The sequence below is a fragment of the Entelurus aequoreus genome, linkage group LG06 (assembly GCF_033978785.1).
Source record: "Entelurus aequoreus isolate RoL-2023_Sb linkage group LG06, RoL_Eaeq_v1.1, whole genome shotgun sequence".
Lineage (NCBI taxonomy): Eukaryota > Metazoa > Chordata > Actinopteri > Syngnathiformes > Syngnathidae > Entelurus > Entelurus aequoreus.
In genome coordinates this window covers 7,126,207-7,153,428 of record NC_084736.1, presented here as the reverse complement: position 1 = coordinate 7,153,428, position 27,222 = coordinate 7,126,207, and the positions used below count along the sequence as shown (strand labels likewise).

General features: G+C 38.6%; 1 protein-coding gene across 1 annotated transcript in view; it reads left to right on the top strand.

Annotated features, from left to right (window-relative positions):
• The window catches only part of camsap3 (calmodulin regulated spectrin-associated protein family, member 3), a 97,249-nt gene that overhangs the window by 29,889 nt on the left and 40,138 nt on the right, over positions 1–27,222 (top strand). Inside the window, exon 2 of the mRNA XM_062049912.1 lies at positions 11,856–12,103. Coding sequence (XP_061905896.1) covers positions 11,856–12,103 — 248 coding nt within the window. The remainder of the gene's footprint in view (positions 1–11,855; positions 12,104–27,222) is intronic.

Below are 27,222 nucleotides of genomic sequence, written 5' to 3'. Positions count from 1 at the left end.
CACCAACGCGGTGCCCGCGGGCACCAGGTAGCCCGTAAGGACCAGATGAGTAGCCCGCTGACCTGTTCTAAAAATAGCTCAAATAGCAGCACTTACCAGTGAGCTGCCTCTATTTTTTAAATTGTATTTATTTACTAGCAAGCTGGTCTCGCTTTGCCCGACATTTTTAATTCTAAGAGAGACAAAACTCAAATAGAATTTGAATATCCAAGAAAATATTTTAAAGACTTGGTCTTCACTTGTTTAAATAAATTCATTAATTTTTTTACTTTGCTTCTTATAACTTTCAGAAAGACAATTTTAGAGAAAAAATACAACCTTAAAAATGATTTTAGGATTTTTAAACACATATACCTTTTTACCTTTTAAATTCCTTCCTCTTCTTTCCTGACAATTTAAATCAATGTTCAAGTGAAATTTTTTTTTTAATTGTAAATAATAATAAATACATTTTAATTTAATTCTTCATTTTAGCTTCTGTTTTTTCGACGAAGAATATTTGTGAAATATTTTTTCAAACTTATGATTAAAATTCAAAAAAATTATTTTGGCAAATCTAGAAAATCTGTAGAATCAAATTTAAATCTTATTTCAAAGTCTTTTGAATTTATTTTAAAATTTTTGTTCTGGAAAATCTAGAAGAAATAATGATTTGTCTTTGTTAGAAATATAGCTTGGTCCAATTTGTTATAATATTCTAACAAAGTGCAGATTGGATTTTAAGCTATTTAAAACATGTCATCAAAATTCTAAAATTAATCTTAATCAGGAAAAATTACTGATGATGTTCCATAAATTCTTTTATTTTTATTTTTTTCAAAAAGATTCGAATTAGCTAGTTTTTCTCTTCTTTTTTTGGTTGAATTTTGAATTTTAAAGAGTCGAAATTGAAGATAAACTATGTTTCAAAATTTAATTGTCATTTTTTTGGTGTTTTCTCCTCTTTTAAACCGTTCAATTAAGTGTAAATATCATTAATTATTAATAACATAGAGTTAAAGGTAAATTGAGCCAATTGGCTATTTCTGGCAATTTATTTAAGTGTGTATCAAACTGGTAGCCCTTCGCATTAACCACTACCCAAGAAGTAGCTCTTGGTTTCAAAAAGGTTGGTGACCCCTGATGTAAACAATGTCAAATACAAGATGAGCTTCCAGAAATTATGAAATTTCCTTTTCACAACATATTATAAATACACATTATACACAACATAAACATTGTTCAATTATATCAATTAAACCTTTGTACCAATTATATACTATATACAAACAATTATACTTCCATTATTATTTATATCCCAAGATTTGATTAGATTTTGGGCCTTATCTGGATTATTTCTAGTGCGTTACCTTAGGTTTTACAATCCTAGCTTCAACTTCTGAGAGTGTGCAAGTTAGCAGAATATATCACATTAGTCTGTACAGTAATCTATTTATATCTGCACCTTTATGCAAACACTCTGCACCTCGTTGCTCTTTTATCCCGCACTACAACGAGCTAATGAAACTATATTTCGTTCTTATCTGTACTGTAAAGTTTAAATTTGCATGACAATAAAAGGAAGTCTGGGTCTAAATGTAGAACGGCATAGACAAATAGAGTGGATGACCGACAAGAGGGTTGAGCTCTTCTCTTTCATTCAGCTCCACATAGCTCAAAAAGTTATAGCTGGATTTTCATCGAAATTTCAGGAAATGTCCGAAATGGGATAAGGAACAACGGATAACATTTTGGGGCTGGTTCGGATCACTGCCTGGTGGAGGTCCACGCTCTCTGAGGACTGAAGACGTAGAGAGAGAAGGGAATTGGCGAGCTACCCGTATGCCACCTTGATACTTTGCTACCATTTATTTCATGAATTCCATGGAGTTTCTTACCTTCTTTGCCAAAGTGCTGACACTCTCAACATTATTTGGTCCCATGCTGGGCTACTTTAGTCATGCTCAAAATGATACTAGGTAACTTGCAATGATATGCATAAATCATGGACTAGTTTATTATATTGTACAAAAATCAAATACCGTATTTTCCGGACCATAGGGCGCACCGGATTATAAGGCGCACTGACAAGGAATTTTTGACTCTCACTATTATGTTCGATCCACTATGGACTGGACTCTCACTATTATGTTAGATCCACTATGGACTGGACTCTCACTATTATGTTAGATCCACTATGGACTGGACTCTCACTATTATGTTAGATCCACTATGGACTGGACTCTCACTATTGTTAGATCCACTATGGACTGGACTCTCACACTATTATGTTAGATCCACTATGGACTGGACTCTCACACTATTATGTTAGATCCACTATGGACTGGACTCTCACACTATTATGTTAGATCCACTATGGACTGGACTCTATTATGTTATATCCACTATGGACTGGTCTCTCACATTATTATGTTAGATCCACTATGGACTGGACTCTCACACTATTATGTTAAATCCACTATGGACTGGACTCTCACTATTATGTTAGATCCACTATGGACTGGACTCTCACTATTATGTTAGATCCACTATGGACTGGACTCTCACTATGTTAGATCCACTATGGACTGGACTCTCACACTATTATGTTAGATCCACTATGGACTGGACTCTCACTATTATGTTAGATCCACTATGGACAGGACTCTCACTATTATGTTAGATCCACCATGGACTGGACTCACACTATTATGTTAGATCCACTATGGACTGGAATCTCACTATTATGTTAGATCCACCATGGACTGGACTCTCACACTATTATGTTAAATCCATTATGGACTGGACTCTCACTATTATGTTAGATCAACTATGGACTGGACTCTTACTATTATGTTAGATCCACTATGGACTGGACTCTCACAATATTATGTTAAATCCACTATGGACTGGACTCTCACACTATTATGTTACATCCACTATGGACTGGACCCTCACTATTATGTTAGATCCACTGTGGACTGGACTCTCACACTATTATGTTAGATCCACTATGGACTGGACTCTCTCACTATTATGTTAGATCCACTGTGGACTGGACTTTCACAATAGTATGCTAGATCCACTATGGACTGGACTCTCTCACTATTATGTTACATCCACTATGGACTGGACTCTCACACTATTATGTTACATCCACTATGGACTGGACTCTCACACTATTATGTTACATCCACTATGGACTGGACTCTCACACTATTATGTTAGATCCACTATGGACTGGACTCTCTCACTATTATGTTAGATCCACTGTGGACTGGACTTTCACAATAGTATGCTAGATCCACTATGGACTGGACTCTCTCACTATTATGTTACATCCACTATGGACTGGACTCTCACACTATTATGTTACATCCACTATGGACTGGACTCTCACACTATTATGTTACATCCACTATGGACTGGACTCTCTCACTATTATGTTAGATCCACTGTGGACTGGACTTTCACAATAGTATGCTAGACCCACTCCACGTCCATTGCACCGGTCACCCACATCTGCGTTCCTCTCCAAGCTTTCTCATTGTCATCCCATTGGGTTGAGTTTTTCCTTGCCCTGATGCGGGATCTGAGCCGAGGATGTCGTTGTGGTTTGTGCAGCCCTTTGAGACACTTGTGATTTAGGGCTATATAAATAAACATTGATTGATTGATTACACCATGTACCAAATAAAGTTGCTTCGAGGTAGGTAAGCTCAACCAAACTTATTCCTTACATTCCATGGGTTATGAGGCGCACTGTTGAGTTTTGAGGAAAAAAAAAGATTTATAGTCTGGATAATTCTGTACTCAAAAAGTGGGGTATAACAAAAATGTAGTCTGACTGTAGTGGTTAGCATGTCTGCCTCACTGTCTGGAGATCCAGGTTTGAATCTCCCTTTGAACATCTTTGTGTCCCAGTACTTTTATGTAGCTAAAGCGATCATGCCAGGGCTCGTTAAAACCCGCGCCTGCGCTCGTCTGATTGTTGTGTTGGCGTGTGTCGGTTGCCGCGACACACGTGTGTATCTGTGACACGGGCGGGCAAACTCCAATCGCTCAATGAGCTCGGAGACAAGCAGGCTATCAAAGCCATGTAGGTCAACCCGGCACAACTCAACCATTCTGAATTACCTGGTCGATTTTATTTTTTAATACCCTGAAAGCACGACTGGCAGTGGTTGTCTCTTCATGACGTCATGATATCTGTATCCTCTTTCGCCGGTCTGACTTCTGGCATTTGCATCCTACTTTGCCTTCTGGTAATGTTTTATTTGTGTGTAGTCAGGGCTGCTCAGCGTGTCCAGCAGCAAACTGGACTCTGTACCGCTGAACCACGTGACTCCAACTTGACTACTGCTGTTTAAACTGTGAAGCTGGGCGTGCTCTTGTTTTGATACGGCGCGGATCGCTTACACGACTTAACAGTTACACGACATGATACCACAACGCCTTCCTCGCTACCTTCTAATTGCCACCATTGTTTACCCGTTTAGGTGTAATCCATAGCACCCAGACTCACTTTCAGTTTACCCATGTCCTTTTTTAAGCCGATTTAAGTATTGGGACGGCATTCATAAATTGAAAATGTTGCAGACCGAAAGGGTTTAGGCCAGGGGTCACCAACGCGGTGCCCGCGGGCACCAGGTAGCCCGTAAGGACCAGATGAGTAGCCCGCTGGCCTGTTCTAAAAATAGCTCAAATAGCAGCACTTACCAGTGAGCTGCCTCTATTTTTTAAATGTTATTTATTTACTAGCAAGCTGGTCTCACTGTGCTCAACATTTTTAATTCTAAGAGAGACAAAACTCAAATAGAATTTGAAAATCCAAGAAAATATTTTAAAGACTTGGTCTTCACTTGTTTAAATAAATTCATTATTTTTTTTTACTTTGCTTCTTATAACTTTCAGAAAGACAATTTTAGAGAAAAAATACAACCTTAAAAATTATTTTAGGATTTTTAAACACATATACCTTTTTACCTTTTAAATTCTTTCCTCTTCTTTCCTGACAATTTAAATCAATGTTCAAGTAAATGTATTTTTTTTTATTGTAAAGAATAATACATTTTTTAAAATTTAATTCTTCATTTTAGCTTCTGTTTTTTCGACGAAGAATATTTGTGAAATATTTTTTCAAACTTATTATGATTAAAATTCAAAAAAATTATTCTGGCATTATTGTGAACCCTGTCAATCAGCTTCAACGGTGATTGACAGGGTTGAGGTGATTGACCTTTCCCTAAGGTCAATCAAAGGTCTTGAACAATTACAATTTAGATGGTTGGACTCCTGATTGATTGATTGATTGACGGTACAATTAAACATTGCTACCCATAGGACGGTGTGGTGCGGTTGGGAGAGGGGCCGTGCCAGCAACCTGAGGGTTCCTGGTTCGATCCCCAGCTTCTACCAACCTAGTCACATCCGTCGTGTCCTCGAGCAAGACACTTCACCCTTGCTCCTGATGGTTCGTGTTTGGCGCCTTGCATGGCAGCTCCCGCCATCAGTGTGTGAATGTGGAAATAGTGTCAAAGCGCTTTGAGTACCTTGAAGGTAGAAAAGCGCTATACAAGTATAACCCATTTACCGTTACCATAGGTAACCGATGTCAAAGTACGTACGATTTCTAGCCACAGGCTAATTTGCAACCCTCGTCCCTGGTTAGGCTTTTAAAGAAAAACACATACAAAAAGATTAAGACAAAATCAATCAATCAATGTTTATTTATATAGCCCTAAATCACAAGTGTCTCAAAGGGCTGCACAAGCCACAACGACATCCTCTGTTCAGATCCCACATCAGGGCAAGGAAAAACCCAATGGGACAATGAGAAACCTTTTGAGAGGACCGCAGATGTGGGGACCCGCCCCCAGGGTGACCAGTGCAATGGACGTCGAGTGGATCTAGCATAATATAGTGAGAGTCTAGTCCATAGTGGATCTAACATAATAGTGTGAGAGTCTAGTCCATAGTGGATCTAACATAATAGTGAGAGTCCAGTCCATAGTGGATCTAACATAATAGTGAGAGTTCAGTCCATAGTGGATCTAACCTAATAGTGTGAGAGTCCAGTCCATAGTGGATCTAACATAATAGTGAGAGTCCAGTCCATAGTGGATCTAACATAATAGTGAGAGTCCAGTCCATAGTGGATCTAACATAATGGTGAGAGTCCAGTCCATAGTGGATCTAACATAATATTGTGAGAGTCAAGTCCATAGTGGATCTAACATAATAGTGAGAGTCCAGTCCATAGTGGATCTAACATAATAGTGAGAGTCCAGTCCATAGTGGATCTAACATAATAGTGAGAGTCCAGTCCATAGTGTATCTAACATAATAGTGTGAGAGTCTAGTACATAGTGGATCCAACATAATAGTGAGAGTCCAGTCCATAGTGGATTTAACATAATAGTGAGAGTCCAGTCCATAGTGGATCTAACATAATAGTGTGAGAGTCTAGTCCATAGTGGATCTAACATAATAGTGAGAGTTCAGTCCATAGTGGATCTAACATAATAGTGTGAGAGTCTAGTCCATAGTGGATCTAACATAATAGTGAGAGTCCAGTCCATAGTGGATCTAACATAATAGTGAGAGTTCAGTCCATAGTGGATCTAACATAATAGTGAGAGTTCAGTCCATAGTGGATCTAACATAATAGTGTGAGAGTCCAGTCCATAGTGGATCTAACATAATAGTGAGAGTTCAGTCCATAGTGGATCTAACATAATAGTGTGAGAGTCTAGTCCATAGAGGATCTAACATAATAGTGAGAGTCCAGTCCATAGTGGATCTAACATAATAGTGTGAGAGTCCAGTCCATAGTGGATCTAACATAATATTGTGAGAGTCAAGTCCATAGTGGATCTAACATAATAGTGAGAGTCCAGTCCATAGTGGATCTAACATAATAGTGAGAGTCCAGTCCATAGTGGATCTAACATAATAGTGAGAGTCCAGTCCATAGTGGATCTAACATAATAGTGAGAGTCCAGTCCATAGTGGATCTAACATAATAGTGAGAGTCCAGTCCATAGTGGATCTAACATAATAGTAAGAGTCCAGTCCATAGTGGATCTAACATAATAGTAAGAGTCCAGTCCATAGTGGATCTAACATAATAGTGAGAGTCCAGTCCATAGTGGATCTAACATAATAGTGAGAGTCCAGTCCATAGTGGATCTAACATAATATTGTGAGAGTCCAGTCCATAGTGGATCTAACATAATAGTGAGAGTCCAGTCCATAGTGGATCTAACATAATAGTAAGAGTCCAGTCCATAGTGGATCTAACATAATAGTGAGAGTCCAGTCCATAGTGGATCTAACATAATAGTGAGAGTCCAGTCCATAGTGGGGCCAGCAGGAGACCATCCCGAGCGGAGACAGGTCAGCAGCGCAGAGATATAAATACATTACAAATAATTGTCCCCATTTGTCCGTACTACACCCAGTTCTAGTGCTCACACTTCTGATTTTCCTTAAGCCACTTAATTTTAGTTTTGTAGAGACAAGTTTAATGTCCGACTGTGACTTTAACTCCAGTGGCAAAGAGTGCCACAGATGTGAGACCTTCACTGAGAACCCAGACTGAGCCAGAGTGGTCCGGCACCTTTTCACTCTCCAGCTCCCACAGCTGCACTGCAAAAAGTCAGTGTCCAAAAACAAGAAAAAAAAATTACAAAAATGAGGGGTATTTTATTTGAACTAAGCAAAATCATCTGCCAATAGAACAAGAAAATTTGGCTTGTCAAGACTTTCCAAAACAAGTCAAATTAGCTAACCTCAATGAACCCAGAAATACCTTTTAAAATAAGTATATTCTCACTAACAAGTGCACTTTTCTTGGTAGAAAAAAGAGACCTTTTTGCTCAATATGTTGAAAAATATTCTTAAATGAAGTAAATGCTAGTGCCATTATCTTGACATAATGATATTACATTTCTTGAAACCAGCAAACTTATACTAAAAACTAATTTATTGTTCTTAATGGAAAGGCAACAAGGCAACCGCTTGTTACTCTCGGGGTCTCCTAGCCGCTCAGGCAATTCATATTGTCTAAAAATGCATTTTTCCATCAACAACATGACATCATCGCGCCAAGTGCGTGCTCTTTCAGTCAATTAGTGCGCATATATACAGCCCGGCTCCCGGCCAAACATTTTTTAATTGTAATTTTGAAGAATTTATCTGAATGTGCATGAACTATTTCTGTTCAAAATTGTTAGAAATGTCAAATGTTGAAATATTAACTGTCAGTTTACTGTACTTTGCCAACTGTACTACTATATGAGTACGTGTTTTCTATTGTTTCATTGAAAATAAAACAGCAAAGTCCATTTGGCTGTCATCTGTTTTAATTATGAGACACAATTGTGTCAAAGTCATGATTTTTTTATTTCATGCTTGAAATAAGAAATTATTACTTTAAAAAAGTAGGTTTATACTTGTGAGTAGGGATGTCCGATAATGGCTCTTTGACTCTTTAATTACAGATACCGATATATCAACCGATATACAGTCGTGGAATTAACACATTATTATGCCTAATTTGGACAACCAGGTATGGTGAAGATAAGGTACTTTTTTTTAAAAATGAATCAAATAAAATAAGACAAATAAATTAAAAACATTTTCTTGAATAAAAAAGAAAGTAAAACAATATAAAAACAGTTACATACAAACTAGTAATTAATGAACATTTGTAAAATTAACTGTTAAAGGTTAGTATTATTAGTGGACCAGCAGCACGCACAATCATGTGTGCTTACGGACTGTATCCCTTGCAGACTGTATTGATATCTATTGATATATAATGTAGGAACCAGAATATTAATAACAGAAAGAAACAACCCTTTTGTGTGAATGAGTGTAAATGGGGAGGGAGGTTTTTTGGGTTGGTGCACTAATTGTAAGTGTATCTTGTGTTTTTTATGTTGATTTAATAAAAAAAAAAACCCCAAAAAAAACCAACGATACTGATAATAAAAAAACCGATAGATAATTTCCGATATTACATTTTAACGCATTTATCGGCCGATAATATCGGCAGACCGATATTATCGGACATCTCTACTTGTGAGTGTTGATGACACAGCTTTGCAACAGTTGATTTTCTAGTTCCAAGCATGTTTTACTCAATATAGGTCATCAAATCTCAGCAACAAGCTGTAATATCTTACTGAGATCATTTAGGACCAAAACACTTAAAACAAGTAAAAGACTCTAACATAAAATCTGCTTAGTGAGAAGAATTATCTTATCAGACAGAAAATAAGCAAATATCACCCTTATTTGAGATATTTCATCTTACTTAGATTTCACTTTTTGCAGTGTGGAGTCTGCACACCTTCACTACTGTATCTTTGTATTTCCTGACACATCAAATCAGGGGCTAATCCATTAAGACACTTAAAAATAGCTTTTAAAAATGAGAAATGTATACAATTATCAAAACTCATGTTATATTTTGGGGTTGTATGTCAGTGATGATGCTTCATTGGGACACATTGATTTAACAAATCAACGTGTCCCAATACTTTTGAACATCATTCTAGGCGCGTAGTCCTCTCCGTGTGTGTGTGTGAGATCTTTTGTTGAGTTTGCTTCTGGCTTCGTCCGCATGTTGAGGAACCAGTTCAAAAGCGGGCGTGTCGGGTGTGTGTATAGAATTCTGTTTGCTGCAAAACCAGTCTGAGCAGATATGATGTAGGCATCTTTTAGAAGGCCTCTAATGTGTCACTATGTGCACTTTCTCTTGCGTTGACACACATTTTTAATGAGTCCTTCGTTTGGTCTGCTTGAGATTCATAAAGTTTCTTAAATCAGTGTTTTTCAACCACTCGTGTGCCGTGAGATACAGTCTGGTGTGCCGTGGGAGATTATCTACTTTCACCTATTTGGGGTAAAAAATATTTTTTTGCAAACCAGTAATTATAGTCTGCAAATGATGTGTTGTTGTCGAGTGTCGGTGCTGTCTAGAGCTCGGCAGAGTAACCGTGTAATACTCTTCCATGTCAGTAGGTGGCAGCAGGTAGCTAATTGCTTTGTAGATGACGGAAACAGCAGGGCCATGTTGGCATTTTTTTTTTTCATAACTCGAGTTGATTTATTTTGGAAAACCTTGTTACATTGTTTAATGCATCCAGCGGGGCTTCACAACAACATTAGGCATAATAATGTGTTAATTCCACGACTGTATATATCGGTATCGGTTGATATCGGAATCGGTAATTAAGAGTAGGGAAATATCGGGTATCGGCAAAAAAGCCATTATCGGACATCTCTAGTCATGTCGTGTTCGGATGTACATCGTGGACGCCGTCTTTGCTCCACAGTAAGTCTTTGCTGTAGTCCAGCATTTCGTTTTTGTTTACTTTTTAGCAGTTCAGTTTTACAAAACATAAACAAAAGGTGAGTGCCCCTAAGAAAAGGCATTGAAGCTTAGGGAAGGCTATGCGGAACGAAACTAAAACTGAACTGGCTACAAAGTAAACAAAAACAGAATGCTGGACTACAGCAAAGACTTACTGTGGAGCAAAGACGGCGTCCACAATGTACATCCAAACATGACCTAGAGATGTCCGATGATGGCTTTATTGCCGATATCGGAAATTTCGATAATGTCCAACTCTTAATTACCGATTCCGATATCAACCGATATATACGGTCGTGGAATTAACACATTATGATGCCTAATTTTGTTGTGATGCCCCTGCTGGATGCATTAAACAATGTAACAAGGTTTTCCAAAAAAAATCAACTCAAGTTATGGAAAAAAAAATGCCAACATGGCACTGCCATATTTATTATTGAAGTCACAAAGTGCATAATTTTTTTTTTAACATGCCTCACAACAGCAGCTTGGAATTTGGGACATGCTCGCAGGGGGTGTATATTGTAGCGTTCCGGAAGAGTTAGTGCTGCAAGGGGTTCTGGGTATTTGTCCTGTTGTGTTTATGTTGTGTTACGGTGCGGATGTTCTCCCGAAATGTGTTCGTCATTCTTGTTTGGTGTGGGTTCACAGTGTGGCGCATATTTGTAACAGTGTTAAAGTTGTTTATACGGTCACCCTCAGTGTGACCTGTATGGCTGTTGACCAAGTATGCCTCGCATTGACTTGTGTGTGTGAAAAGCCGTAGATATTATGTGACTGGGCCGGCACGCAAAGGCAGCGCCTTTAAGGTTTATTGGCGCTCTGTACTTCTCCCTACGTCCGTGTACACAGCGGCGTTTTAAAAAGTCATATATTTTACTTTTTGAAACCGATACCGATATTACATTTTAAAGCATTCTCTAGACATGACAATCGACAAGGTCCCCAAAAAAGGATAAAAATTGCTAAAACAAAGCAGATGCGGGAAATACAGCTCAAAGGAAGACATGAAACTGCTACGGGAAAATACCGAAAAAGAGAAAAAGCCACCAAAATAGGAGCGCAAGACAAGAAGTAAAACACTACACACAGGAAAACGGCAAAAAACTCCAAATAAGTCACGGCGTGATGTGACAGTACACCTACTTTGAGACAAGAGCTATAGTGATGCATGCTTGGTTATGCTTTAGTCATATCCAACAATTGCGACAAGGACTTTTTACTGTCAACCGAGTTGCGTTTTTTAATGATTTCTGCTGGTGGTGTGTCTCAAAAAGGTTGAAAAACACTGTCTTAAAGGGTGCAATGGGGAAGAAACCAGAAGGAGAACATCCCTGAGCTCATCATGTCCTAGTGACCTTGATACTTGTGCTGCTTGCCAGTCAAGTTAATCCCCTCACCCCATTGGGGGACATGTTTTTTAATAATGACATAATCATAGCGTCTCCTGCAGGACCACACTTAACTCTCCCTACTGTGTGTCTCCCTACAGAGAACGTACCCGCCGAGCTGCGAGACCCCTTCTACTGTGACCAGTATGAGCAGGAGCACCTTAAACCTCCGGTGGCACACCTTCTGCAGTCCTCTGAGCTCTACTGCCGCACCTACAGCCTGCTGCTTCTGGCCGCCGGGAGGGCCGAAGTGCAGCCCAAAGACGACGCTGCCCTCCTGCAGCTGCTCGCCGAGAGAGGCCTGTTGTTGGCGAGTGACGTGGACCTCCGACATAAACCCATCAAAATGGTAAAGATGTGTGAGAGCAAGTACAGGGGGTTTAGGAAACCCCAACCACAGTATTGGGTACAGGGCTGGGCGATATGGCCTTTTTTTAATATCTCTATTTTTACTACATGTCACGATACACCATATATATCTAGGGATGATGTTTGATAAGAAATTATCGAGTTCGAGCCTGTTATCGAATCCTCTTATCGAACCGATTCCTTATCGATTCTCTTATCGAGTCCAGATAGGTTGTTGTATATGGAAAAAAACACACAATATTTGGTTTAACAAAAGCTCACTTTTATTATATAAGAAAACAATTTAATCTAATAAATAAATAAATATTGACTGTTACCCCCCTAAAAAAATAAAATGAGCGGGTCTATTCAGGTCTATTTTCATACATAACGCACATCGGATTATAAGGCGCATTAGGATTTCTTCTAAATGTAAAGGACTTCCTTGTGGTCTACATAACATGTAATTGTGGTTCTTTGGTCAAAATGTTGCATAGATGATGTTTTAGACCAGTGGTCCCCAACCACCGGGCCACGGCCCGGTACCGGTCCGTGGCCCGATTGGTACCGGTCCGTGGCCCGATTGGTACCGGGCCGCACAAGAAATTAAATTTTTTTTAATTAAATCAACATAAAAAACACAATATATACATTATATATCAATATAAATCAATACAGTCTGCAGGGATTCAGTCCGTAAGCACACATAATTGTATTTCTTTATGACAAAAAATAAATAAATAAATAAATAAATAAAAAATACCATGACCCCCCCCACTCCCCCCACTAGCTAATAGTTAAAAAGCAATTTTTTTCTCTCAAAGTGGCCCCCCCCGAGTCAAAATATTTGCCCAGCTCTGGGGCCGTACTTATCAAGCTTCTTAGAATTACTCCTAAGAAGTCTGCTAAGAGTTGACTTAAGAGTAAATAAATTCTTCGCTGAAAGCTGCACTTAAAAGTTAGTTATCAAGCGTCTTACTCACACTTTCAGCGAAGTGTAGGACTGAATCTTAAGTGTCACACTCAGAGCTAAATTACGACATTACTATGTGCCGTAAACGGAATTTTAGGTGACGTCATTTCTGTGTCCATAGAAATGACCAATCACGGAAGGGAATCCGTTGTCTAAGAATAAAGAAATATCTTGGAAATATTTAAGTGGACAATGGGAGTGTATATTTTGACAATAAACTACAAAATAATACAAAACAAACTAGTCCCCGCCGGCACTCACGCTACCGCTCCCTCTCTTCTCTCGCCCACACACTCACTGACGTCACTCACCTCACGGCCACACACATACGCTACTGTCATAGCATTTTCTTTCCAATTCATTAATTAGGCAACTAATTTGAAACTGGTGTGGGTGGCTCTATATATACTAGCCCACTGCAGCCACATGCAGAAATCAACAAAGAATCGAAAAGTATTAAATCTGTGACAAAAATAATATCCGCTCTGTCTAAACGATACCGTTTGATCAGTTGCTCGTCATCAAAAAAAAACAAAAAAACATTGTTCCGTTCCCTGAACGTTCGCGCACGTCTCTCTCGCCTCAGTGCCATCCCCTGCTGGCAACTCCTAACCACTTAAGACACCTCTGAAGGTCTCTTAAATATCGTGGAGAGTAGGAGTGATTCTTAGACTTAACATTGATAAAAAGCTTTTATTCTTAAGTTTGATAGTAGGACTAAATTTCGCAAATTCTCAGGACTTAAGTGTAAAATGGCACTCTAAGAAGCTTGATAAGTACGGCCCCTGGTGTACGCCTTGATGCGTGTGTGCGAGCGGGTGTTGTTGAGTTCACTAGTAGCCACTGGTCTCGCAGGCTAGTTGAATTTGGGTCCTGTTTACGCTTTGATTTGCGGGATTAAAGGACCTGCGAAAAGACCCCTGCTCATTCATCCGTGCCCCCCTTCCCCCCTCCTCCCTTTACACTGCCCCTGCTGCTTATCCCAGAGGATGAGTGGATCCAGCTGCCAGGCCCGACAACGGCCACAAGCTTCTTCTGCTCGGCAATCACGCCGAAAAAAGTAGTCCCCTCAACCCCCGTTAGCACCTTGCTCGTTTAAGCAGAAGTTATCAGCATGGGACTTTATACATTAGAGGCAACGTTGTTAATAATAGATTTTATTTGTAAAAAGCACTTTACATTGAGTTAGGGCGGCAACTAACGATTAATTTGATAATCGATTAATCTGTCGATTATTACTTCGATTAATAATCGGATAAAAGAGACAAACTATATTTCTATCCTATCCAGTATTTTATTTTAAAAAAACAGCATACAGGCACCATACTTATTTTGATTATTGTTTCTCAGCTGTTTGTACATGTTGCAGTTCATAAATAAAGGTTTATTAAAAAACTTTTTTTTTTTTTAAAACAAAAAAACTCTGCGCATGTGCATAGATCCAACGAATCGATGACTAAATTAATCTGCAACTATTTTAATAATCGATTTTAATTGATTTAATCGATTAGTTGTTGCAGCCCTACATTGAGTAAACAACCTCAAAGTGCTACAGTGTATTAAAAAAATAATAATAATAAAAACTAGAACAGCCTAATAGCTAGAAATAGTATGCATATATCTAAAAAAAAATGCTTTTTTAAAAAGAAGGGTTTTTAAGCCTTTTTTAAAAGCATCCACAGTCTGTGGTGCCCTCAGGTGGTCAGGGAGAGCGTTCCACAGACCGGGAGCGGCGGAGCAGAAAGCCCGGTCTCCCATTGTCCGTAGCTTTGTCCTTGGAGGTTGGAGGAGGTTAGCCTGTCCGGAGCGGAGGTGTCGTTGTCTTTTAAAAACATACTTCCTGGTAAAATACCCATTTGTAAGAAGGTTTATTATGGTTGTATTCTAGACAAGCGATGCTCCTATCTGTACAATAGCTGAACAGTTGTGTTGGAACTGGCGATTGTGTGTCGCGGCTCCAACAGTCCGGGCTAGGCCTTCCTTGTAAGATTAGTCAAGAGAAACTGGTTTGTCTTCTCGTCTTCTTTTGACAATAAGCCTCTTTCTCTCCTCCTCGTTCGCACGGCCATGAAAGGCAACCGCGGTAAGACCCGCAAATAATTAAGTGGTGAAGTGTTTTTGTTTTTTCTCAATGGGAACCTGTTTTTCAGATGCACTAGAGCAGGGGTGCCCACACTTTTTCTGCAGGCGAGCTACTTTTCAGTTGACCAAGTGGAGGGGGTCTACCTCATTCATATATATCATTTATATTGATTTATGAAAGCGAGGTTAACAAGTTGAAGTTGTTTAATGATAATACAAGCATGTTTAACACATATAGATTCAAGAGATGTCCGATACCGATATATACAGTGGTGGAATTAACACATTATTATGCCTAATTTTGTTGTGATGCCCCGCTGGATGCATTAAACAATGTAACAAGGTTTTCCAAAATAAATCAACTCAAGTTATGGAAAAAAATGCCAACATGGCACTGCCATATTTATTATTGAAGTCACAAAGTGCATTATTTTTTTTTTAACATGCCTCAAAACAGCAGCTTGGAATTTGGGACATGCTCTCCCTGAGAGAGCATGAGGAGGTTGAGGTGGGCGGGGTTTAGGGGGGTAGCTGGGGGTGTATATTGTAGCGTCCTGGAAGAGTTAGTGCTGCAAGGGGTTCTGGGTATTTGTTCTGTTGTGTTTATGTTGTTATGGTGCGGATGTTCTCCCGAAATGTGTTTGTCATTCTTGTTTGGTGTGGGTTCACAGTGTGGCGCATATTTGTACTAGTGTTAAAGTTGTTTATATGGTCACCCTCAGTGTGACCTGTATGGCTGTTGACCAAGTATGGTTGCATTCACTTGTGTGTGTGAAAAGCCGTAGATATTATGTGATTGGGCCGGCACGTAAAGGTAGTGCCTTTTAAGGCATGCCCCCAATATTGTTGCCTGGGTGGAAATCGGGAGAAATCTGGGAGAATGGTTGCCCCGGGAGATTTTCGGTACTTCTCCCTACGTCCGTGTACCACTCCGTACAGCGGCGTTTTAAAAAGTCAGAAATTTTACTTTTTGAAACCGATACCGATAATTTCCGATATTACATTTTATAGCATTTATCAGCTCTAATAGCTTCCTTTCTTTCATGAAGACAAGAATATAAGTTGGTGTGATTGTGATGACTTGCATTGATTGGAATCAGACAGTAGTGATGATAACCTCCACATTTTCAAATGGAGGAGACAAAAAAAAGTCCTCCTTTCTGTCCAATACCACATGAAAGTGCTTGCTTTTTGCCATCTTATTTGTCCAGCTTCCATACTCCTTTTTATACACTTTACAGTAAATACATTTGCGACAAATGCCGTAGCTTGCTAGCTTTCTGAGACTCTTGTTTTGTTAGTGCAGGCAGGATGAAGCAGGGCTTTTATTGTGAAGACCGGAACTGTGCGGTCGGTCTCTAGAGTTTTGACGGCAAGTACGGCGCGAGAGCCTGTTGAAATAAAAAGTGTTTCTCGACTTTCTGTCAGTCATTTTTTCTTAATAATGATGCGGCAGCAGCCAGTGTCATCTCACAAGACCCTCGGGTGCCGTGAATGTCAATCAAGTGACGAAAGTGACGTTTTGGTGAAGATTGATGATCGCTCATTTTTAGGTTTTTTTTTTGTGTTTTTTTTTAATGCCTGGCTGGCAATTTGGTAGAGCATGGCAACATAAGCTAGCTGAATTCTGATTGGATAAAAAAAAATCTAACCTAAAAACAACAGCACTGGAAGGAGCATAATATGACATGAAGAGAATATGAATACTTTTAGATGCAGTGTTTCCCACACATTCATTTATTTGTGGCGGCCCGCCACGAAAGAATTACGTCCGCCACAAATTAAAAAAAATTAAATTTTATTTTTTATTTTTTGTCCTGTCCAGCTTCTCAGGCAAATCATATAGTTGATGTAGATGCCCATATAGGCTGTTCAGATTTACTTTACAAAAGAGAAGTGTAGGATACTTCTCTTGTTGCCTTATTTGTATTTGACCACTACTGTTTTCTGTTTATTTGTTACTGACTGTGGCAGGACACCTCTGCCTCTGTTTCACTTTATGTTGCTGGTAAATAATATGGTTGTAGTAGTAGGCTACAGTTAAATTATTTAGTATGCACTAATTAAAGGGGCAGAGCTTTAAGAGACATTTTAGCTTTTATATTTTATAAGATATATTTTTTGTAAGAACCACAATTAATAAATATATTTCAGTGAATAACTTATTGTTCAAATCTGTATATAAATATGTACATAAAGTGTTGTAATTATATTGTAAAATGGATGGATGGATGGACCTTTAAAACAAAACTGTTATTATTAATTAGTAAGTATACATTTTTTGAGCCTTTTTAGAGAAAATCATATCCTTGTAGTAAATGATGCAAATTACTCGATGTCATGGTGACCACGCCCATAGCCACGCCCCCACCGCCACAGGTATCTTGGCAGTTTATGGGAAACACTGTAGATGTTTAGGGAAAGTAAATTAAAAATGACTTATCTTTAATAATGATCATGATTACCGTCACGCCGTCCCCTTTTGGCACCTGAGCTGCCAGTTTCTGTTTTTGTTTTTTTTTACCGCAAATTAACAAGTTTAGGTGTATTACTGTAAATGCCAAAACAGCACCACAGTTTATTACAGTAAAAAAAAAAAAGTACAGTTTTTTTTAATTTAGAGAAAAATGCTGTAAAAACCACAGTAAATTTCACAATTTTATCATGAAATCTATTGCTACTTTTACATTGCACAATTTGATGGATAACTTGCATTGAAATCATTATTATGGCGCAGTTGGGAGAGTGGCGGTGCCAGCAACCTGAGGGTTCCTGGTTCGATCCCCACCTTCTACAAACCTTGTCACGTTCGTTGTGTCCTTGAGCAAGACACTTCACCCTTGCTCCTGATGGGTCGTGGTTAGGGCCTTGCATGGCAGCTCCCGTTATCGGTGTGTGTGAATGTGGAAATAGTGTCAAAGCGCTTTGAGTACCTAAAGGTAGAAAAGCGCTATACAAGCAGTGTTTCCCATAAACTGCCAAGATACCTGTGGCGGTGGGGGTGTGGCTATGGGCGTGGTCACTATGACATCGAGTAATTTGCATAATTTACTACAATGATTTCATTTTCTCTAAAAAGGCTCAAAAAATGTATACTTACTAATTAATAATAACAGTTTTGTTTTAAACATCCATCCATCCATCCATTTTACAATATAATTACAACACTTTATGTACATATTTATATACAGATTTGAACAATAAGTTATTCACTGAAATATATTTATTAATTGTGGTTCTTACAAAAATATATCTTATAAAATATAAAAGCTAAAATGTCTCTTAAAGCTCTGCCCCTTTAATTAGTGCATACTAAATAATTTAACTTTAGCCTACTACTACAACCATATTATTTACCAGCAACATAAAGTGAAACAGAGGCAGAGGTGTCCTGCCACAGTCAGTAACAAATAAACAGAAAACAGTAGTGGTGGTAGATAGACACAGAGCTTCATCAAACATCTGATCCACTGAACAAAGAGCTCCAAAAATCTTGAACTTTAGACTGCCATCAGTTTTACTCCCTACACTTAACCATGTGTTTCCTACTGCCTGCAGACTTTGCACCCTTTGTTTTATACACATGTTGTGTTTCTAATAGAAATACATTTAATAAAGTCAAATACAAATAAGGCAACAAGAGAAGTATCCTACACTTCTCTTTTGTAAAGTAAATCTGAACAGCCGATACGGGCATCTACATCAACTATATGATTTGCCTGAGAAGCTGGACAGGACAAAAAAAATAAAAATAATTTTTTTTTATTTTTTATTTTTAATTTTAATTTTTGGCAGACGTAATTCTTTCGTGGCGGGCCGCCACAAATAAATGAATGTGTGGGAAACACTGAGAAGTATAACTGATTTACCATTTCTGGTTGTTAGGCCAGCACACCACTGCATTTATCACTGTGCTCGCTAAAATCAGGTTTTAAAAGAGGATTTGGGGCACTGCAAATACTTTAGGAGCTAATCCAGCGTTCACGTTTCAGGCATGAGATGGATTTCATATTGGAGTAATAAGTACTTCATATTCTGTCATTTCTGGAATGTTATTGTGCTTTATTATAGAGCCAAGTGTGTTGTTTTTGTGCAAAGTACAAGTTCACAGCAAATACAATTGGTACAAATGCAGAAGTACTTTCAGAGGTATTTACAGAACAAGCTAAATGACAGATATGTACAAAGGATAATCAACATATCAACACATGATCAGGGTATAAAAGACTAAGTGCTACAGAAGTGTTTTGCACATTTAATGCACAATGTCTCCATTATAATTCCTCCAAATCCACTAACCACTCGACTCTTAATTTGGCTGCTACTATGCCACAGTTTTATTTGTGGCATAGTTCTGTCTCCTTCTTTCACCGCTGCTGTGTCGCATCGGCTTTGTCCGTCCCCAGCTTGTCCGTCCCTTGTTGGTACCAAAGGAAAGTGGGTCACGGTACAGCCCCAGTGGTGGTCTTGGCCAGCAAAACGACTGCCGAGCCGAGCAAATCTGCTGTCGACAGAAGCTGAAGCTGTCATGTATGTCACTCATGAGTGGACTTAAGCCTCTCGGTGTTACGCTTGATGTGGTTTTATTTTTTTTACCAATCTTGTTAAGATTTTAGAAATCTGTAGTGACTGAGTCAGCTAAACCCACCAAAGTTACAGTGGGTGTTATGTCGAGCACGTTGAGCTTAGTGAGAAAATTCCAGTCACCACGTGGTGTTTTTCTCAAACAACATAATGACGTAACGAAATAACATAATGGCACAGGCAGCACCGAAGAGCCGCTTGTGTTGACTAATTGTCTACTTTTGTGTGCGGCCTTTAAGAAATGGAAGCCTAAACAAACACATACTGTGCATAGGTCACCCAGTGTTAACCATAAACTGCCGAGATACCTGTGGCGGTGGGGGCGTGGCTATGGGCGTGGTCACAATGACATCATCGAGTAATTTGCATAATTTACTACAATATGATTTTCTCTAAAAAGGCTCAAAAAATGTATACATACTAATTAATAACAGTTTTGTTTTAAACGTCCATCCATCCATTTTACAATATAATTACAACACTTTATGTACATATTTATATACAGATTTAAACAATAATTTATTCACTGAAATATATTTATTAATTGTGGTTCTTACAAAAAATATATCTTATAAAAATATAAAAGCTAAAATGTCTCTTAAAGCTCTGCCCCTTTAATTAGTGCATACTAAATAATTTAACTTTAGCCTACTACTACAACCATATTATTTGCCAGCAACATAAAGTGAAACAGAGGCAGAGGTGTCCTGCCACAGTCAGTAACAAATAAACAGAAAACAGTAGTGGTGGTAGATAGACACAGAGCTTCATCAAACATCTGGGGCCGTACTTATCAAGCTTCTTAGAATTACTCCTAAGAAGTCTGCTAAGAGTTGACTTAAGAGTAAATAAATTCTTCGCTGAAAGCTGCACTTAAAAGTTAGTTATCAAGCGTCTTACTCACACTTTCAGCGAAGTGTAGGACTGAATCTTAAGTGTCACACTCAGAGCTGAATTACGACATTACTATGTGCCGTAAACGGAATTTTAGGTGACGTAATTTCTGTGTCCATAGAAATGACCAATCACAGAAGGGAATCCGTTGTCTAAGAATAAAGAAATATCTTGGAAATATTTAAGTGGACAATGGGAGTGTATATTTTGACAATAAACTACAAAATAATACAAAACAAACTAGTCCCCGCCGGCACTCACGCTACCGCTCCCTCTCTTCTCTCGCCCACACACTCACTGACGTCACTCACCTCACGGTATGTGTGTATACGCTACTGTCATAACATTTTCTTTCCAATTCATTAATTAGGCAACTAATTTGAAACTGGTGTGGGTGGCTCTATATATACTAGCCCACTGCAGCCACATGCAGAAATAAACAAGGAATCGAAAAGTATTAAATCTGTGACAAAAATAATATCCGCTCTGTCTAAACGATACAGTTTGATCAGCTGCTCGTCATAAAAAAAAAAAAAAAACATTGTTCCGTTCGCGCACGTCTCTCTCGCCTCAGTGCCATCCCCTGCTGGCAACTCCTAACCACTTAAGACACCTCTGAAGGTCTCTTAAATATCGTGGAGAGTAGGAGTGATTCTTAGACTTAAGAACGTTGATAAAAAGCTTTTATTCTTAAGTTTGAGAGTAGGACTAAATTTCGCAAATTCTCAGGACTTAAGTGTAAAATGGCACTCTAAGAAGCTTGATAAGTACGGCCCCTGGTCCACTGAACAAAGAGCTCCAAAAATCTTGATCCTACACTTCTCTTTTGTAAAGTAAATCTGAACAGCCTATATGGGCGTCTACATCAACTATATGATTTGCCTGAGAAGCTGGACAGGACCAAAAAAAAAATAAAAAAAATAAAAATAATAATAATAATTAAAAAAAAAATTTTTTATTTTTTTTGTGGCGGCCTTAATTCTCTCGTGGCGGGCCGCCACAAATAAATGAATGTGTGGGAAACACCGGTCACCCAATGGTGTACTAACATCAAGCTTGGTGTATCTGCTGTTTATAAAATGACTCAGTCTGGGATATTAGTGTTGGACAATAGTTATGACTCACCGAAACGACACAAAAAGTTCTTCTTTAAAATTAAACATTAAGCCAAAAATGTTTTTTTTCAGCACTACTTTAACCATTCATCTTTCTAACTGTGCAGTAGGGTTGTACGGTATACCGGTATTAGTATAGTACCGCGATACTAATGAATCAAATTCGGTACTATACCCATACTTACCAACCTTGAGACCTCCGAATTCGGGAGATGGGGGGGGGGGGGGGGGTGTATATTGTAGTGTCCCGGAAGAGTTAGTGCTGCAAGGGGTTCTGGGTATTTGTTCTGTTGTGTTTGTTTTGTTACGGTGCGGATGTTCTCCCGAAATGTTTGTCATTCTTGTTTGGTGTGGGTTCACAGTGTGGCGCATATTTGTAACAGTGTTAAAGTTGTTTATACCACAACACTCAGTGTGACCTGTATGGCTGTTGATCAAGTATGCCTTGCTTTCATTTATGTGTGTGTGTAAGCCGCATATATAATGTGACTGGGCCTGGGACGCTGTTTGTATAGAGGAAAAACGGACGTGACGACAGGTTGTAGAGGACGCTAAAGGCAGCAATATTGTCGTCCGGGTGGAAATCGGGAGAATGGTTGCCCCGGGAGATTTTCGGGAGGGACACTGAAATTCGTGAGTCTCCCGGGAAAATCGGGAGGGTTGGCAAGTATGCCTATACCGCCTCCAAAAAGTACCGATCCCCATTTTAACAGAAGTGTAGATAGAACATGTTAAAAGAGAAAGTAAGCAGATATTAACAGTAAATGAACAAGTAGATTAATAATTTGTTTCCTACCACTTGTCCTTAATCATTTTGACAAAATAATAGAATGATAAATGACACAATATATAACTGCATAAGTCAGCAGACTAATTAGGAGCCTTTGTTTGTTTACTTACTACTAAAAGACAAGTTGTCTAGTACAGTGTTTTTCAACCACTGTGCCGCGGAGATAGTCTGGTGTGCCGTGGGAGATTATCTAATTTCACATATTTGGGTTAAAACATTTTTTGCAAACCAGTAATTATAGTCTGCAAATGATGTGTTGTTTTTGTTGAGTGTCGGTGCTGTCTAGAGCTCGCAGAGTAACCGTGTAATACTCTTCCATATCAGTAGGTGGCAGCCGGTAGCTAATTACTTTGTAAATGCAGGTAAAAAAGTGTCTTATGCTTAAACCAAAAATAAACAAAAGGTGAGTGCCCTGAAGAAAAGGCATTGAAGCTTAGAGAAGGCTATGCAGAACGAAACTAAAACTGAACTGGCTACAAAGTAAACAAAAACAGAATGCTGGACAACAGCAAAAACTTACTGTGGAGCAAAGACGGCGTCCACAATGTACATCCGAACATGACATGACAATCAACAATGTCCCCACAAAGAAGGATAAAAACAACTGAAATATTCTTGATTGCTAAAACAAAGTAGATGCGGGAAATATCGCTCAAAGAAAGACATGAAACTGCTACAGGAAAATACCAAAAAAAGAGAAAAAGCCACCACAATAGGAGCGCAAGACAAGAACTAAAACACTACACACAGGAAAACAGCAAAAAACTCAAAATAAGTCACAGTGTGATGTGACAGGTGGTGACAGTACACCTACTTTGAGACAAGAGCTATATTGATGCATGTTTGGTTATGGTTTAAAGTCATATCCAACAATTGCGACAACAACTTTTTACTGTCAACTGAATTTATGATTTCTGCTGGTGGTGTGCCTCCGGATTTTTTCAATGCAAAAAATGTGCCTTGGCTCAAAAAAGGTTGAAAAACACTGGACTAGTATGTTCACTATTTTATTTAAGGACAAACTTGCAATAAGAAACATTTGTTTAGTATACCGTAAGATTTTTTGTTAAAATAAAGCCAAAAATGCAATTTTTTGTGGTCCCCTTTATTTATAAAAAAGTATCAAAGTATCGAAATACATTTTGGTACCGGTACCAAAATATTGGTATCGGGACAACACTGCTGTGCAGCATGAATAACAAACTGTCATGAAGAAAATTCAGTGCATATATAAGTTCCTAAACATATTTCAACTCCAGTATTTGGCATATTTTCAATCAATCAATGTTTATTTATATAGCCCTAAATCACAAGTGTCTCAAAGGGCTGCACAAGCCACAACGACATCCTCTGTTCAGAGCCCACATAAGGGCAAGGAAAAACTCACAACCCAGTGGGATGTCAATATGAATGACTATGAGAAACCTAACGACTGTAAGCATTTTTTTAAAGTGCTAGTAAGACCACAGTCTTTCTCCAATGGTGTTTATAGCATATGTGCTGCCCTTGTAGCTCCTCAGATTGGGGATAAAGATATGTGAAGATTAGAGACAATCTGCCATGCGGACTGAACGTCCTGCCCTGTGATTGGATGACACATCAGGCTGAGATCCGCGGGCCCACGTTTTTAATGTCAAACTCAGCCGTTTGCTTCCAGTTTAGCGATTGAACATTTTTACCCTGGCGTGACAACTTGCAGTCCTTCATTTGGTTGAAGGAATATAGGTTGGATCAAATCGAGGATATTTATTTTGAAATAAGTTTAAAACTGTCCCCTTTTAAATTAACCTGAAATAGCTACGCTACACAAAAACGCAGTGACAAAAAATTAGGGATATCCGATAATGGCTTTTTGCCGATATCCGATATGCCGATATTGTCCAACTCTTTAATTACCGATACCGATATCAACCGATATATGCAGTCGTGGAATTAACACATTATTATGCCTAATTTGGACAACCAGGTATGGTGAAGATAAGGTACTTTTTAAAAAAATTTGTAAAATAAGATAAATAAATTAAAAACATTTTCTTGAATAAAAAAGAAAGTACAACAATATAAAAACAGTTACATAGAAACTAGTAATGAATGAAAATGAGTAAAATTAACTGTTAAAGGTTAGTACTATTAGTGGAGCAGCAGCACGCACAATCATGTGTGCTTACGGACTGTATCCCTTGCAGACTGTATTGATATATATTGATATATAATGTAGGAACCAGAATATTAATAACAGAAAGAAACAACCCTTTTGTGTGAATGAGTGTAAATGGGGGAGGGAGGTTTTTTGGGTTGGTGCACTAATTGTAAGTGTATCTTGTGTTTTTTATGTTGATTTAATTAAAAAAACAACAACAAAAAAAATGATACTGATAATTTCCGATATTACATTTTAATGCATATATCTCTACAAAAAATGTCTCCTTAAAAACATTGATTGAGACCACTAGTGATGTAATTAGGGCTGCAACAACTAATCGATTAAATCGATTATAATCGATTATAAAAATAGTTGGCGATTAATTTAGTCATCGATTCGTTGGATCTATGCTATGCGCATGCGCAGAGGCTACTTTTTTTATTTTATTTATAAACCTTTATTTATAAACTGCAACATTTACAAACAGCTGAGAAACAATAATCAAAATAAGTATGGTGCCAGTATGCTGTTTTTCCCCCCCAATAAAATACTGGAAATGATAGAAATGTAGTTTGTCTCTTTTATCCGATTATTAATCGATTAATCGAAGTAATAATCGACAGATTAATCGATTATCAAATTAGTTGTTAGTTGCAGCCCTAGATGTAATGATATGAATTTCACATCAAAGTATGTGCTAGGTGGTGTCAATATGACATTGTGTAATTTACATAGCTGGCTATGACGAATGTGTTTTCTTTTAAAAAGGCAAAAAAAATGTTACACATATTTTAGGGAGGGATCGAGGCTTTATGCTACCATGAGTGAGATCGGCCGATAAAATACTGACACCAGTCACATGTATTAACTAACATTTGTTACCGTATTTTTCGGACTTAAAGGCCTACTAAGAGCCACTACTAGCGACCACGCAGTCTGATAGTTTATATATCAATGATGAAATCTTAACATTGCAACACATGCCAATACGGCCGGGTTAACTTATAAAGTGACATTTTAAATTTCCCGCGAAACTTCCGGTTGAAAACGTCTATGTATGATGACGTATGCGCGTGGCGTCAATTGTTGAAACGGGAAGTATTCGGATACCATTGAATCCAATACAAAAAGCTCGGTTTTCATCTCAAAATTCCACAGTATTGTGGACATCTGTGTTGGTGAATCTTTTGCAATTTGTTTAATGAACAATGAAGACTGCAAAGAAGAAAGCTGTTGGTGGGATCGGTGTATTAGCGGCGGACTACAGCAACACAACCAGGAGGACTTTGAGATGGATAGCAGACGCGCTAGCCGCCGACCTCACCTTGACTTCCTCCGTCTCCGGGCCGCCGACCGCATCGATGATCGGGTGAAGTCTTTCGTCGCTCCGTCGATCGCTGGAACGCAGGTGAGCACGGGTGTTGATGAGCAGATGAGGGCTGGCTGGCGTAGGTGGATAGCTAATGTTTTCAGCATAGCTCTGTGAGATCCCGTTGCTAAGTTAGCTTCAATGGCGTCGTTAGCAACAGCATTGTTAAGCTTCGCCAGGCTGGAAAGCATTAACGGTGTAGTTACATGTCCATGGTTTAATAGTATTGTTGAATTTCTGTCTATCCTTCCAGTCAGGGGTTTATTTCTTTTGTTTCTATTTGCATTTAAGCCCGATGTGCTATCACGTTAGCTCAGTAGCTAAAGAGCTTCGCCGATGTATTGTCGTGGAGATAAAAGTCACTGTGAATGTCCATTTCGCGTTCTCGACTCAAGAGGATATAGTATCCGAGGTGGTTTAAAATACAAATCCGTGATCCACAATAGAAAAAGGAGAGAGTGTGGAATCCAATGAACCCTTGTACCTAAGTTACGGTCAAAGCGAAAAAAGATACGTCCTGCACTGCACTCTAGTCCTTCACTCTCACGTTCCTCATCCACAAATCTTTCATCCTTGCTCAAATTAATGGGGTAATCGTCGCTTTCTCGGTCCGAATCGCTCTCGCTGCTGGTGTAAACAATGGGGAAATGTGAGGAGCCTTTCAACCTGCGACGTCACGCTACTTCCGGTACAGGCAAGGCTTTTTTTTATCAGCGACCAAAAGTTGCGAACTTTATCGTTGTTGTTCTATACTAAATCCTTTCAGCAAAAATATGGCAATATCGCGAAATGATCAAGTATGACACATAGAATGGATCTGCTATCCTCTTTTAAATAAGAACATTTCATTTCAGTAGGCCTTTAAGTAAGCTCCCTCAGGGAAAAAGTCTCCTCATGCTCTTCTTGTATACAACTTTGCTGTTGTCCTTCCAGTCCAGTCTTCTATTTAGGGGACTCTCAGGTATTTGTACTGCCCCACTACTGCCACCTCCCGGCCCTGGATTTTGATGGGCTCCACAGCGGTCATTTTTTTCTTTCTTCTCTTCTAATAACAAATAATCTTGTTATCCTAGAAATTTAATTTATCAAATATGTTTTCACAGCAGGTTTTGGGAAGCAGACATTTTTGGTGTAAACTTTTTTTTAAATCAAACTAGAGATGTCCGATAA